The sequence below is a fragment of the Thalassophryne amazonica genome, chromosome 1, assembly GCF_902500255.1.
Source record: "Thalassophryne amazonica chromosome 1, fThaAma1.1, whole genome shotgun sequence".
Classification (NCBI taxonomy): Eukaryota; Metazoa; Chordata; class Actinopteri; order Batrachoidiformes; family Batrachoididae; genus Thalassophryne; species Thalassophryne amazonica.
In genome coordinates, this window is record NC_047103.1 from 147,653,296 (window position 1) to 147,667,860 (window position 14,565).

At 39.7% G+C, this 14,565-nt stretch overlaps 1 protein-coding gene across 1 annotated transcript in view; it reads left to right on the forward strand.

The window, feature by feature from the left end:
• LOC117515123 (gamma-aminobutyric acid receptor subunit gamma-3-like) overlaps positions 1-14,565 on the forward strand; it is a 378,931-nt gene that overhangs the window by 355,563 nt on the left and 8,803 nt on the right. The window contains exon 9 of the mRNA XM_034175623.1: positions 3,541-3,737. Coding sequence (XP_034031514.1) covers positions 3,541-3,737 — 197 coding nt within the window. The remainder of the gene's footprint in view (positions 1-3,540; positions 3,738-14,565) is intronic.

Genomic DNA, 14,565 nt, shown 5'->3' on the forward strand with positions numbered 1-14,565 from the left:
CCTCAGGTGCCCCCCACACTGCTGGTCATGGGTGGTAGTGGGACCCAAGCCCCCCAGCTGACAAGGGCCCTCTGAGCACCACTGCAGACTTGACAAGCCCTTCATTATGCATTGAGTGTTGTCATGATGGGTATTTTGACCATGGGATCAGTGCAGTACAGGTATTATGGGCAGGGGCCGCAGCATTGTTTACTGCTTGTTGCCCTTTTATTCTGTATGTTGTTTTGTGTTTTTAACCTCTTGTGTTGTTAATCTGTTACAGCACTTTCAAACACCTTTGAAAGTGCTTTCAAATCAATAGCTGTACTTGTTTTGTTTATTACTCTGAAATGCTTAGCACCATTTTTTTTGTTGTTGTACTGTAGATCACATTTGTGTGTTATTTACAAGTTTTTCTTCAAAGTCTGATTTTTAAACCGAATAATTTCACTCATTGTCCAAATCCAGGTGTGCACATAACTGATGCGCATCATGAGAGCTAAAATTTATGTGCAGCAGAAAACATGGAGAAAACACATTTTCTGCATCATGTATTTTTAGCATGCATCAGCACCTGAGCGCCAGTTATGTGCACACCTGAACATATCATATTCAAGAAGGCTGAACTGAAGCCATGAATGGAGCATTCAGTAACACCAAAGTTACAGTTATGTAAATGGAATAAAGAGATCCATTACATTTTTTTCTGAACTCAAAAGTTCTTTATTTAATAAGGGCAACTTTGTTTTTTCACAAGAAAAACATTTAGTACACATACTTCACTGTTTCTTACTCACTTCAGTTTGAATTGGAATAGGTCTTGTAAAAACCACTGCTGATTTCATGCCCCCAAAGTAGGGTTGCCACCCGTCCCTTAAAATACAGAATTGTCCTTTATTTGACAATTAATTGTTGCATCTCATATTGAATGAAATTGTTCCGTATTTTCATAAATCTCCCACACACACTCATAACGAACAAAATAAAACACAGGAATATTAAGGGTTGCCATTGCCATCTCTGTTTATCTCTCAATTGGTCCTGTAGAGAGGACTGAACGCGAGGTGCAGTGGATAGACCTCAAACTTTCACGTTTGCATCTACGTGTGTCCACCTTTCTGGTCCTGTCACGGATTGCCTGGTTGCCTGGCATGTCTACACCTGATACTCCACCACATTCAAAGAAGCAAAAACATTTGCAAATGTACAGACGTGAGTGGGAAGAGTCAAATCCCTGGCTAGACAAACAAGTTTTTGTTTTTTGTTTTTTTTTTCATCTTAAAGTAAAAATGTCCTCACTTTAAAGACAAACATTATTGGTCTGTTTTCCTTAATATTTTTGTTTATTATTGCACACTTCAGTGACTGCACAGTTCATAATTAACAGTTTCGTATTACTATATTTTCTGCACCATAAGGCGCACCGGATTATAAGGCGCGGCCTCAATTAGCGGGTACTTAACCCTTACAAAAGGCGCACTCTAAAACATATAGTCTACAAAAAAAAAAAAAGGTCACGGAAGCAACTTTTTAACAACTTTGAACTACCGGTATTTAACAATATGGTACTTACATTATTTTTTACTATGGTTCTGTCACAAATCCATTGTTGTGTGGGCCGCCAGAAGAGGAGGTACTGCTGGCCCACCACCAGAGGGCGCCCTGCCTGAAGTGCGGGCTTCAGGCACGAGGGGGCGCTGCCGCCTTACAGGAACAGCCGAGGTGACAGCTGTCACTCATCAACTATGACAGCTGTCACCGATCATCTGCACTTCACCCCGGATAAAAGCAGGATGACACCTCCACCACGTCGCCGAGATATCGTACTTCTTTGGAGGTAACTTTCTCTGCCTTCGTATTGTAATAAGTGATTTCAAGAGCTACTTTGTTGCAGCTGTCTACCCAGAGGACCGGCATGGGCCGCGACTGTTTCGTTCTACTTCCCACCAGATAAGTGGTTACTCAGACGCTGCACGAGTGTGTGTTAGAGGTGGAGGTGGAATTCCCACCGTTGTTGTTACGGGGTGTACACACACCCACACTTGACTGTCTTTGCTCTTCGCCAGCAGTACCAGATCCGACACGCTGAGACGGTGGCCACCTGGGGGACTCGGGACCTGGCGGCTCCAGTATCCTTCGGGTTCGGTGGCGGTGGAAATCGTGTGGTTCCGGTTCTTCTCCAGACGGACGTCTCCTATCGTCGAGCCTGCCCACACGACACCTTTATCCATTGACTTGTATTTATTCTATAATCTGCTGTGTGTGGTTGTGACATTCACAACAGTAAAGTGTTCAAATTTAACTCCCTCTATTGTCCGTTCATTTACGCCCCTTGTTGTGGGTTCGTGTCACTACACTTTCCCAACATCCATCGAAGTCTTCATCTTCTGTGTCTGAATTGAACAGCTGGTCTTCTAGCTGTGGCCACCTCGCTTTGTTTCTGCAGAAACTCCGTTTGGTCTTTTTAACTTGGCGCAGTTCATTTTCTTGTTTCCTCTCGCAGCTGCTCTATTCCCATGAACAACTGCGTAACTGATAGCCTGCAGTTTGAATTGTGCCTCGTAAGCATGTCTCTTCGCTGGTGCCATTTTCGGGGGTCCTTAGACAAACAAATGTTGTTTTGCAGGATACCTGTATTATACGGTAACTACTGGAGGAGTGGTGGAGGTAAGTGTACGTACCATGGACTCACGAACTCTTCTCTGATTGGTTTATCGTTGGCAGCGTACGTACTCTACGCTACCAGCGTACGTACTTTACGTATTACGTAATGTTCTCCAATTGGTATATCGCTGCCAGGGTATGTACTCTATGCTGCTAGCGTACGTACTTTACGTATTACGTCCTTGTGTCAGCGGGAAATGGTCCGATATACGGATGGTCAAAGACAACGTCAGTCGTTTCTACAGATTTTGGAATTCAGTGCGCACATAAGGCGCACCGGATTATAGGGCGCACGGCCAATTTTTGTGAAAATTTAAGGCTTTTAGGTGCGCCTTATGGTGCGGAAAATACGGTAATAAAGCACTTAAAGCTTTGTGAATTGTTCTGTAATTTATGTCTGTAGCATGGCACAAGCAACGGGTCGCCCCTTTGAGTCTGGTCTGCTTGAGGTTTCTTCCTCAGAGTTTTTCCTTACCACTGCTGCTCTGGGGGTTAGTAAGGTTAGACCTTACTTGTGTGAAGCGCCTTGAAGCAATTCTGTTGTGACTTGGTGGTATATAAATGAAAATAAATTGAAAATTGAAATTGAAAGCTTTAAGTATGATTAGATGCTTTTTTCAGAATTAAATATACCACTTCTTGGGTGGTGGTAGTGACCCTGAGGAGTTGTGGTGGGCATCCTTTATTTTCATTTCTGAAAGGTGGTAGCACTACCCCAAACATATCATGAGGTAACTTGTGTTCCAGTGATGGATGTTAATGAAGTGCTGTGTGCCCATTACAGAAGCAGTGATTTCCTTTATGGGTCACACAGTGGCCATTTGTCATGCAATCACAAGCATCACTACTGGATTATCTGGAGTAAATCTATTGTTGACATGTGCACTGCTTTCCCAGGTATCACGACAGTGCTGACCATGACGACCCTGAGCACGGTGGCCAGGAATTCATTGCCCAGAGTGTCCTACGTGACGGCCATGGATCTGTTTGTGACCGTGTGCTTCTTATTCGTCTTTGCTGCTATGATTGAATACGCAATGCTCAACTACTACTCCTACAGTATACGCAGACCTCCTCCTAGGGTGCAGAGAATGGTAAGTCTGTGCGTGTGTAACAAATTCATAGGTTAGTCAAACCATTTGCATGGTATTTATATGAAATGACAAATTCACTTTTGACAGCCGTAGTCAACAATCAAGCCTCCACACTGAAAAAAAAACACCCAAATCTTATTATGTATATTTCTTCTATTTTCTAGTCAAACTAGGCAGTTACAATAATACACATGGCCAAATAAGGAAAATTTCAGTAGAACACGGCAGCGCAGTCTCGTTTGAGGGTAAGCACTAACGGGGTAAAATATGACACATATGATGGAATTTCTCTACGTCCGGGGACAGAAACACATCACTTTCTGAAATTTTGGGCAAACTGCATGCAAACAAAGTGAAAATACAAAGAAAACATGATGATGCAGTGGAAAGTGGATATGTTACGGTTTGTTTATGACCCAGAGCTCAAACGTGTCGAAGCAGGTGAGAAAAACATAGCCAATCTGGTTAGCTGTGTAGGCTAACACTTACCGACACAACGTCTCCCATTTTCCTCATCTTCTCTTCTCCACTGGGAACCAAAAAAAATTATGCAGTAAAGTTATAAAAATTTATGCTGTGTCTATTTTGCACAATGGGAGCGGCTGTCCCCATAAGTGGTCAAATCCCGCAATATCAAGCACGGTTCAAATGAGACTGCGCTGCCCTATTTATGGATTAGTTTGTTGTAAATTGCGCTTGTCAAGAGAAATTGTCCTTCCATCCCATCTGTAAACCTTCCGCATCCTAAAACTGAAGAACCACTAAAGGCCCTGTCACACCTAGATGGTTTAGCCAGTGTATGCCGACCTTATTAAAATGCTGGCAAATCCTGCTGTATGTCTAATAAATTATGCAGCAGTCACACCATGAGGATATAGCCAATGTATTCTGACAGCCCCGTTTCTCCCGAGTGGTTCAAGTCAGTATTGCATGGTGTCGTGTGGGACAGAACAGTTGAGTCTGGCTTGTTTTGTGTTTCCACTGCCATCAAAACCCTTTTATTCGGCAGGCGGAACACATAAATATTGACGAGCACATCACTGAGTGATGGGGCCACACTCACGTGGCCACAGCCTGTCTGTACTAATTTTTTAAAACTTTGTATTATTTTTGTCTTGGTGGATCCTGGGATTTATTTTCGTCACAGGAAGAATCAACTGATGTCTGTGATAAACACTGACGTGAATGAATGAGGCACTGTGACTCTTTCAACTGTTAAAATTGGTTACTTTTCTTGTTGTGGACCAACATCATCTTCTGGTTCAGGCTGAAAACAAATCAAATCAAATCAATTTTATTTATATAGCGCCAAATCACAACAAACAGTTGCCAAAAGGTGCTTTATATTGTAAGGCAAGGCCATACAATAATTACGGAAAAACCCCAACGGTCAAAACGACCCCCTGTGAGCAAGCACTTGGCGACAGTGGGAAGGAAAAACTCCCTTTTAACAGGAAGAAACCTCCAGCAGAACCAGGCTCAGGGAGGGGCAGTCTTCTGCTGGGACTGGTTGGGGCTGTGGGAGAGAACCAGGAAAAAGACATGCTGTGGAGGGGAGCAGAGATCAATCACTAATGATTAAATGCAGAGTGGTGCATACAGAGCAAAAAGAGAAAGAAACACTCAGTGCATCATGGGAACCCCCCAGCAGTCTAAGTCTATAGCAGCATAACTAAGGGATGGTTCAGGGTCACCTGATCCAGCCCTAACTATAAGTTTTAGCAAAAAGGAAAGTTTTAAGCCTAATCTTAAAAGTAGAGGGTGTCTGTCTCCCTGATCTGAATTGGGAGCTGGTTCCACAGGAGAGGAGCCTGAAAGCTGAAGGCTCTGCCTCCCATTCTACTCTTACAAACCCTAGGAACTACAAGTAAGCCTGCAGTCTGAGAGCGAAGTGCTCTATTGGGGTGATATGGTACTATGAGGTCCCTAAGATAAGATGGGACCTGATTATTCAAAACCTTATAAGTAAGAATTTTAAATTCTATTCTAGAATTAACAGGAAGCCAATGAAGAGAGGCCAATATGGGTGAGATATGCTCTCTCCTTGTAGTCCCAGTTAGTACTCTAGCTGCAGCATTTTGAATTAACTGAAGGCTTTTCAGGGAACTTTTAGGACAACCTGATAATAATGAATTACAGTAGTCCAGCCTAGAGGAAATAAATGCATGAATTAGTTTTTCAGCGTCACTCTGAGACAAGACCTTTCTAATTCTAGTTCACAGAGGAACTTCTTTAAAAATGCTATGTTTCTTCAACCACGACATGGACAATACTAAAGTATTTTCAGACATCATTTTCCAAAATTAGGACGCTTTACATGGATATGTTTTTATCAGGCTGTGATGATGAAGCCGACTGAAATGAACAAGTAAGATTAAGACTTTATATTTACTATGTGTGTGAATGTTTTTAATATTTGTAACAGTCTGAACTGTTTGGATGAGGACCAGCTCAGTTGTTCAGCCAATCAATGGACAGCTTTAATGAATGTATTCCGACTTATGAGTAACTTACAATAAATGCATGTCAACAATCACATAACTTACCTACAACCTATGGTCCATGTATGTGGAATGTATCATCGATATGCTGGCATATGTCAAATATTGTGTATGCCCAAAATTTTTCAACATATTCACCGTATTATGACGTATATCAGTATGCTTCAACTTGCTCTTAAATTACACAAAACTTACCCATAACTTATTAGACATACACCCGTGTATGCCAGCATTTTTAATATGGTCAGCATACGCTGGCTAAATCATCAATGTATGATAGGGGTATAAAGTCTGAGATTTCAATTTTTCCATGAGGAATATTGTATACCTAAAGACCTGAATGCAAATTTTTTCAGTCATTTCTGATTATTCGCTATCATATTTTTGTTTTTCATTCTACAGAATTACTATCTATAGTATAGTAGCTCTATAGAAATGAATGTCACTGTTTTCATCATAAAACCTACTGCTTAATGTTTAATGAATAATGTTTTTTTTTCCTACACAAATATTTTAGTAGGGGTTAAGGGCTGACAGTCAATGTCCCTTACCCTTAGGTGCCGCTTACTTGTTAGACAATGCATCTTTAATATCTTCACTTTACAGGTCATCATAGATTATACCTTTGATGACCACATCTGTGGATGTGATGAAAATAAAAGGTCATATATTGCAGCTTTTGACATTTGCACCACCAGTTACACAGTTACACAGCTTCATGGTGGAGTAGAACAGAGGAAAAAAAAAAAAAACTGTGAAATTTCAGCGACAGCTTGTCAAAGGCATGTGAGAAACTCAAACTGAGATATTCTTTTGCTCCACTCCACAAATCGTAAATTTGTGTTTGTGGATCACAAAACACGTGCAAATCAAGGACTGGCAGCTACGTATATACTTGCTTGTATTTGTAGATCAACCTCTGTGAATTTGCAGGTATTAATGAAACAAATTTAACTCCATAAGTAAGTGTCTTTTCACTTAAAAAAGTAAAGGTTTGTATGTACAAGCAGACACACTGTCGATCATAATGCATTGCAGCAATGCATTATGGGAGTTTGGGGTTTGTTTGTTTGTTTGTTTGTTTGTTTTTTATTATGATTATTGTAGTACATGTTAGTTTAGGAGTGTTGTTAGTGTTATAGATTTGTTGTGTTTTTATAGTTCAAGGAATGTAGTTAATTTGGTGAAGAGTTGTGTTGTGACCATGAGTGAAAACGACGTTACGATTTACTTCTTCTGCCACTGTCTGGGCTGCTGTATGTTGAAAGTAAATTATGTTTTTTTCCCCCCCGCCAGTGGCAGCTGGCCTGTCCCCTTCTGCTGGGAGAGGGCTGAGTTCTTTATGGCAGCCTGGCTGTTGCAAAACACACAACAGACAGGACTGTTTAATGTTTGACTTTAGGGCTTGCAAACGTTTTTGGCTGTTCAGTTACTCACTATGCTAGCAAAGAAAAAGTTAGCGGAACTAAAGCCACTTTTCCACTACAAAGCTCCAGCACTACTCGGCTCTACTCTACTCGGCTCTACTCGGTTTGGTTCCAAGCGCGAGCTTTTCTACTGCAAATAGTACCTCTTCAATGTGGGCGGGGTCAGCAGAGCAAACTGCGGTGATGTCGTTTTATACGCGACACAAATATAAACAATGGCGAACTCCGTGTGTTTACTGCTGTGAGTTTTTAAGAGAAAGTTGCTGGCGGCGAGAAAAACATGCTTGAGATGTACAGAATACTTTGGGAATTCATATGAAGATGAAGACGAGAAGATACAAGCTGCTAGAGATGAAGAGCCAAAGCATGACGGTAAGCTAATCGTTAGCATCCTAAGCTCGTAAATAATTAATAACTGCAGGCTGTCGCTATTAACTATTAAAATTGTGGCTGTCAAAATAAAGCGTTAATTTAGATTAATTACAATACCTATCAGGCCTTCAGTCACACTTTGCTCCATTTTGTTTTGACGTCAGTGACTTGGTCTGTGAATAAAGACGCGTTTCTGAGCAATAAACGTGTTAATGTCTGTTACTTATTTTTTTTTAACCAAAGTAACTTGCTTTGATAACTTATTGTTAAATCTCAAATGTGGGAGTTTGTGCGTTTACTGATGTTCACGCACAAAATGATTCGGTTTTAATGACCGTTAATTAACGTCGTCACTGAACTCGAACAGGCTTAAAACACATTAAAAACGTTTGTTTTTCATCCAGATTTTAATGTTCAATGGACAAATTTAAAATATGAAATCTAATAAGATAATTATTAAAGGAGTCATATTGTGCAGAATCAGCCTCCAAACTCCCACAATTCTGTTTTTATAGACATTCTTTATATCCTTTTATTGTCATTGTACACATAAATACAATGAAATTTGTCTGCATTTAACCCATTCAAATTACACTTAGTTCTCCCAATTTAAGACCAATTTACAGCTTAATACCTCCTTGATATGCAACAAAAATAACCCTGATCCTTTTTTACCTGATTATTAAATGCCCCAAACACACACAGATCTGAGTTTTTTTTTTTTTAAATATACCTGCAATTAAATGATTCATTTAGATTAACTAATCACAAACCCTGTAATCATTTACATTATTTTTTAATAATCTGACAGCACTAATTAAAATATGTATGCTGTATGTGTGTGTTTCAGATGGTTTTCTCAGAGTCACCGCTGCAGAGGTTCATGCCATGGAATGGGACACCTTTGTCATCATCATGTTATACACCAGTTATGTTTCACTGTGAATTTTGAATAAATTTTTGTACGTTTTGCTAAAATGTCTCCACTTTTGTGTAACATCATTTTGACTTGTAAAAGCTACCAAGGTTTACTGATTTAAAGGCTAACAGAGTTTGAAAAGCTGTTTAAGCATAATCCAGTTAGTAAAATAAGTTTTACATTTAATGGGGTCATAAATGTAAATGTAACAGACAGTAAAACTGGTTGTTCAAAATTCCTTGATGTAATGGTGCCTTCACTGAAGTGACTAAACCTTTTTGTTTATGTTAAATACCATTTGGTAAAATCTCAGTTTAGACATGCTTATTCAAGCATCTGTGTAAAGATTCAGCCAGGTGTAGTGTGCAGCGTCTTCTGGAGCGGCAAAAACCCAAATTAAAAATTCTTAGAAATGAACCAAAATGTTTTTACTGTTGACTCAGAATGAAATGACAAATTACGATACAGTCACATGAGTCAAATTGTTTACTGCAACAAAAAAGAGCAAATACACACACATAAAAAAAAAAGCAACACAAACTATACAAAAGTTTCATGTGTCTGTAGTCTGGGGTGGGGGCACAGGTCTCATGCCCCGGTCACGCATTGCGTGCACAAGGTCACCCAGCACACCAAGATATGCCTGATTAAATGCAGCATCCACCACCGTTGCTTCCTCAAGGATCAGTCGGATGTGTCGATCACACTGAACCCAGTTCAGCTTCAGCCTCAACGTCACTCAAGATGGTGAGATTCTCCTGCTGGAACAGGCTCCCTTTATCTCTTGCCTGGACAATAATGAAGATAGAAATGGGAAAGAAAGTAAAAAAAAAAATAAAAATAAAACCTTCAGTCTCTGTATGATCATTCCCCAGAGTTTCGGTTATCTTGGTCACTTTGCATAAAAATGATGTTCTTTCAAAATGATCCTCCAACAAATCAGACCATTTGGAGCATCATTTTGAAAGAACATGACTTTTATGCAAAGCAATCAAGATAACTGAAACTTTGGGAAGGTCCAGCAAAATTTGCTGGACCTTTGTGGGATTTATGACAATATTTATGGGTTCTGGATTTTTGTTTTTTGTTTTTTTGGTGGGGGTGGTGGGGGTGTCACCCTGTATATATATTGTATTTGGGAAAGTTAAGGTGATGTGAGACACGTTATTCTTACCAGTGATAACACATTGCTGTGTGGTGCTGGACGTTGATACAGATGTTGAAGCTGGTGTTCGAACCCTCCTCGCTTATGGAACTGGATTCTTCAACAAAAACACAAAATGGCGACATGTCAAAAAAAACACATCACCGTAATGGCACTAAATGAGTCAAATGTACACATTTGTTGTCTTGCTGACTTGAGGTGTTTTTCTGTCTTAAGTTAATACTTTGAAGTGGAGCACAGAGTTAGCTAGCTCGCTAGTTAGCAGTCAGCTAGCTCACTGTGTCCGCGTACATGAGACAACGATGTTACTTCAACACAAGTTTAGACTCACAATCTTAGTTTGTTAAAGTGTGCTTCCCACCACCAATGGGATAAGGAACGTTAAACGGTGCTTTCAAGCAGACTACAGTCACAAAAACACTTACCATCCGTCGCTTCCAACAAAGCCGTGGCCCAGTCGCGGTCATCCTGCCTCCGGGTGCTCGTCAGTCGGTGTCCGTAAACGGTGTTCCTGCCGTCGAACCGTTTCCAGCCCTTGCGGTCCGACCTACTCCGGTCATTGTGGTCCTTTAATCACTTTTAAGCTTTTTCAGCTGTTCTCTGAGTTGCTGTAATGTCCGGTGAGCCGAGTGTGGCCTCATTTCGGATCGCTTCATCCACCTCTCCATATTCTCTCCTCCGCCACCAAACATAAACGTCCTCAGCTCATCCACAGACCACGGTGTGGTTTTGTGCGAGTTAAAAAAAAAAAAAAAAAACTCGCCGTGAAACAAAAGAAAACAACGGTCACTGTAACACCGCTGTGACTATTTAAAAATGGTGGGTTTTGATTTTCCTCTCGGACGGCGCACTCATGACTCGTCCAGTGACGACATTCTCTGACCAATCAGTGGCCGCCAGCCTGTTGACGTCACATTTTAGTACTGGTTCGGCTCGCTTGGAACCGCTCCCAAGCAGGTACTAAAAAAAAGGACCTGGTACCAGATACTACCCTAATGGAAAAGCAAAAAAAAGGAGTAGAGTCGAGCCGAGTAGTGCTACTTTTGTGAAGTGGAAAAGCGCCATAAATTTAGTGATAGCTAATTAATCTGCTGATGGTTTTCTAAGTTAGCTGAAAAGCAAATCTGCTAATGAAAAAGTTAGCTTCGCTAATTAGTTGTTAGCAGATTAGCAGAATTGTGCGTACCACTGATCATAGTCTAGTTAGCCACTGGCCATATGAGGGCACATGAAGCACTTGATGTGTTTTTGTGAGCCCACTAGATGGCAGTCTCTTTTCATAAAACTGTGCAAAGCACTTTAATCTCCTTTTTGAATGGTACCACTTGTTCAGAAAATGTTTCATGAGCCCTCACTTGGCCATCACTCTAGGCAGAACTTTTTTCAAGAATAGTATTTCTATAATCTGATTATAAAAAAAAAATGTTTCTTAAGTTATTTTTAATTCTATACTTAAACTGTAGGGGTGCCAGTAAATCTAAGCAGGACTCATTAATAAAGTTGTTTTGTTGTTGTTTGTTTCATTTTTTTGAAGGGATCCATAAAGCCAGGTCCATGTGTAACATGCATGCTAATTTTGAAAATTTTTGCAAGGTTGATATAAACCAGGATATTTTAAAAGAAAAAGAAATACACCCAGCTGTCCATATTTCTTCACATGTTGTTGTACCGCAAACCTGTTGCTGGTTACAAGGTTGTTGCTAGGGCCTCCTAACTGGGCAAAATATTGATGAAGTTCCCGGATGTTAATGCATTTTCAATGGAGATTCACGACTGAACACACTCAGAAAAATGCTCGCAAAATACATGTTAAAAAAATGCCATTTTGACCTGGATATCGAGCCAGTAAAATTAAATTACATTAAATTATGTCAGGAAAGTGTTAAACTTACTCTAACACACACATTCCCAAATATTAGTGTTGAAAGTTACACGGATCTGCGCTGTTCAAGCTGCTGATCTGAGTCGTCCTGCAGCTGCTGCTGCTGTGTTCAACACAGTGCGGCTCCTAAAACCATTACAATGCATTTATATATATTATATTTTTATATTTTTACACAATTATCCTTTATTGACCAAGTTTCATTCATGAAGTCAGTGGTGTGTGTGCACACATCTATGTGTGGGTGTGACTGTGAGCGGCACAGCGCGGGTCATTACATGGGTGATTCTTTAACTACGGGCACTATTGGCCTTGTAAATGTAATTTCCACCACACCATTGCCTTACAATATAAAGTGCCTTGGGGCAACTGTTTGTTGTGATTTGGCACTATATACATGTGCTCTGGTGTCACTGTTTATCTCCATAGAAACTACCCAAACAATCTTTCATACAAACTGTTTAAAGGGACATTACAGTGTTGTGGTGGAAGTTACGGGTGGGACAACTACATTTTGTTTAAAAAAAAATCACAACAGTTGTATGACATTGAATACCCCAATTATGTTTTGATTATTTTACTGATATTTTATTCAGAGATATTTTAAAACATTAGAAAAAAAAAACGTTTCTTTACCATTCATTTTTATCATTGAAGATCAAAAGTCTGGGTGTGGGACAAGCACAAAACGGCAATATTTGCATATAATGATGCTGAAAAAAGGTGAAAAAGTCATCATAAACTACTAGAACAAATTTCTTAACACACTTTCATTGTAAAGATAACTATAAAAGTGTGAAATTTCCCCTTTTTTCTGTTTTTCATACAATATGATCAAAGGACATAATAAGTGCCCGTAGTCTAAGAATCACCCACATATAATCTCATTATTTTAAGGTGCAAATAAAAAAAAAAATCTCCAGTCTTGTCGAACAATTTTAATCACTAACGACAAGTATTTTAAGTAGACATTGGTCTAGCAGTGGAAAATATCAACTAGACATGCTTGTCATCAGACGATACAGGTACGGCAGGAAACATACAGCTGTTTATCATCCAAATATCACGGACAAAGTGACAAGAAGAACCAAAACCACTTACTTATGGAAGGAAATATTGTCTCCCTTGTTCCTCTGTTTGTGGCTTTGCCAACATGTGCAGCTTTCCGGCATATTCCACCTGTTTCTTGAACATCTATGCACACAAATCACTAACTTGCCCGGAATTAAAATGGCGATCACGCCTCTTTACTGACAGTATTTACTTAATGGTTTTCATTATGCTTTTGTTCTTATTTTGAAAGTTCAATAAGTGGATGATATATAAAATATGGTGCGAATGCTATGTGAAAGATTTTGTTTCTCCCAGTGGCGACTGCCTTGCTCATTCATTCTTTCATAAACTATATTTTAAAGGATGTGTTGTGAATTAAGCAATCAAAGCTGACTGGAACATTCACTGGCTTGACTGCTTATAATGTGTTAATATGACTAAAGTCATTGAACAACTGGTGGCAAAGAAAGAAAATGTGCATGCAAGGAACAAGGAGACATAAAATAATATATCAACATTATGACCTTGCTACTGCGTAATGAGGTAATCAACAAATTTCAGAAAAAAATTTGTTTTGCAGCTGAAATGTGAGAGTGCATTAAATGTGTTTTCACATTGGAGTAAAGGTCTAGTAAAGTAGTAAAGAGTAAAGTAAAGGTCTATATTTGCCACACAAAAAAATGTAGATGGTTTAATGTATCTCAGTCAAGAAATAAGAGGAACTTTTACCAATATCAGCTATATATGCATTGAACATAGATGTGCCCTTAACCTATTCTTTGCAAGTTTATTACTCAGTTTGAATCTCAGTGGAATGAATGTCAGATAAATCGTATAATTTCACCAAATCAGGCAACGTCATCCCCCAGCAGTATAGCAATGTTCATAATGCAGATGCAGCTTTTACAGCACCAGCAGTGTCATTAATTGGGTAATGCATTCTCTCACAATGCTACCTGTAAATTAGAATGTTGATGTCCAGCAGCACTTCAACACCGGTCGATCTTCACAGCCATAAGACATGATGGAATCTATTATAGTATCCATGCAGAATGAGCAAATGATAATCATTAACTCAAGTACTGTAACTGGCAATGAAGCTCACTTATGATCTTCAAATGCCAATGCCAAAAGCCTTTCTAAATGCTTCACAATGAGTGTTCAAAAGGGAAAGGCCAAAACAGAATGCACAAGAGAGGCACTCAGAGGAGTGTCTACCCTTCCCAAAGCACAGGGCCTTCAATAGGGTGACCAGATTAATGATGGTGAAAGTAAAAATCCTTTGAATTCAATGGCTTCCGGTACTCAGCTATGAAAAATGTATCTGTATGCAGTAAAACTGTCAAATTTGAATACATATTCACTTATATCTGTCAGTCATCGGCCTTAGAGATCAGAAGACATCTAGGAAGAGCTTAAGGAGTCAGAAGAGCTTTCCACAGAAGTCTCTGGCAATGCCAGTGTCTTTTCGGGAAAACAAAGTTCCATGTTTTTAGGGTCCTGGTGCTT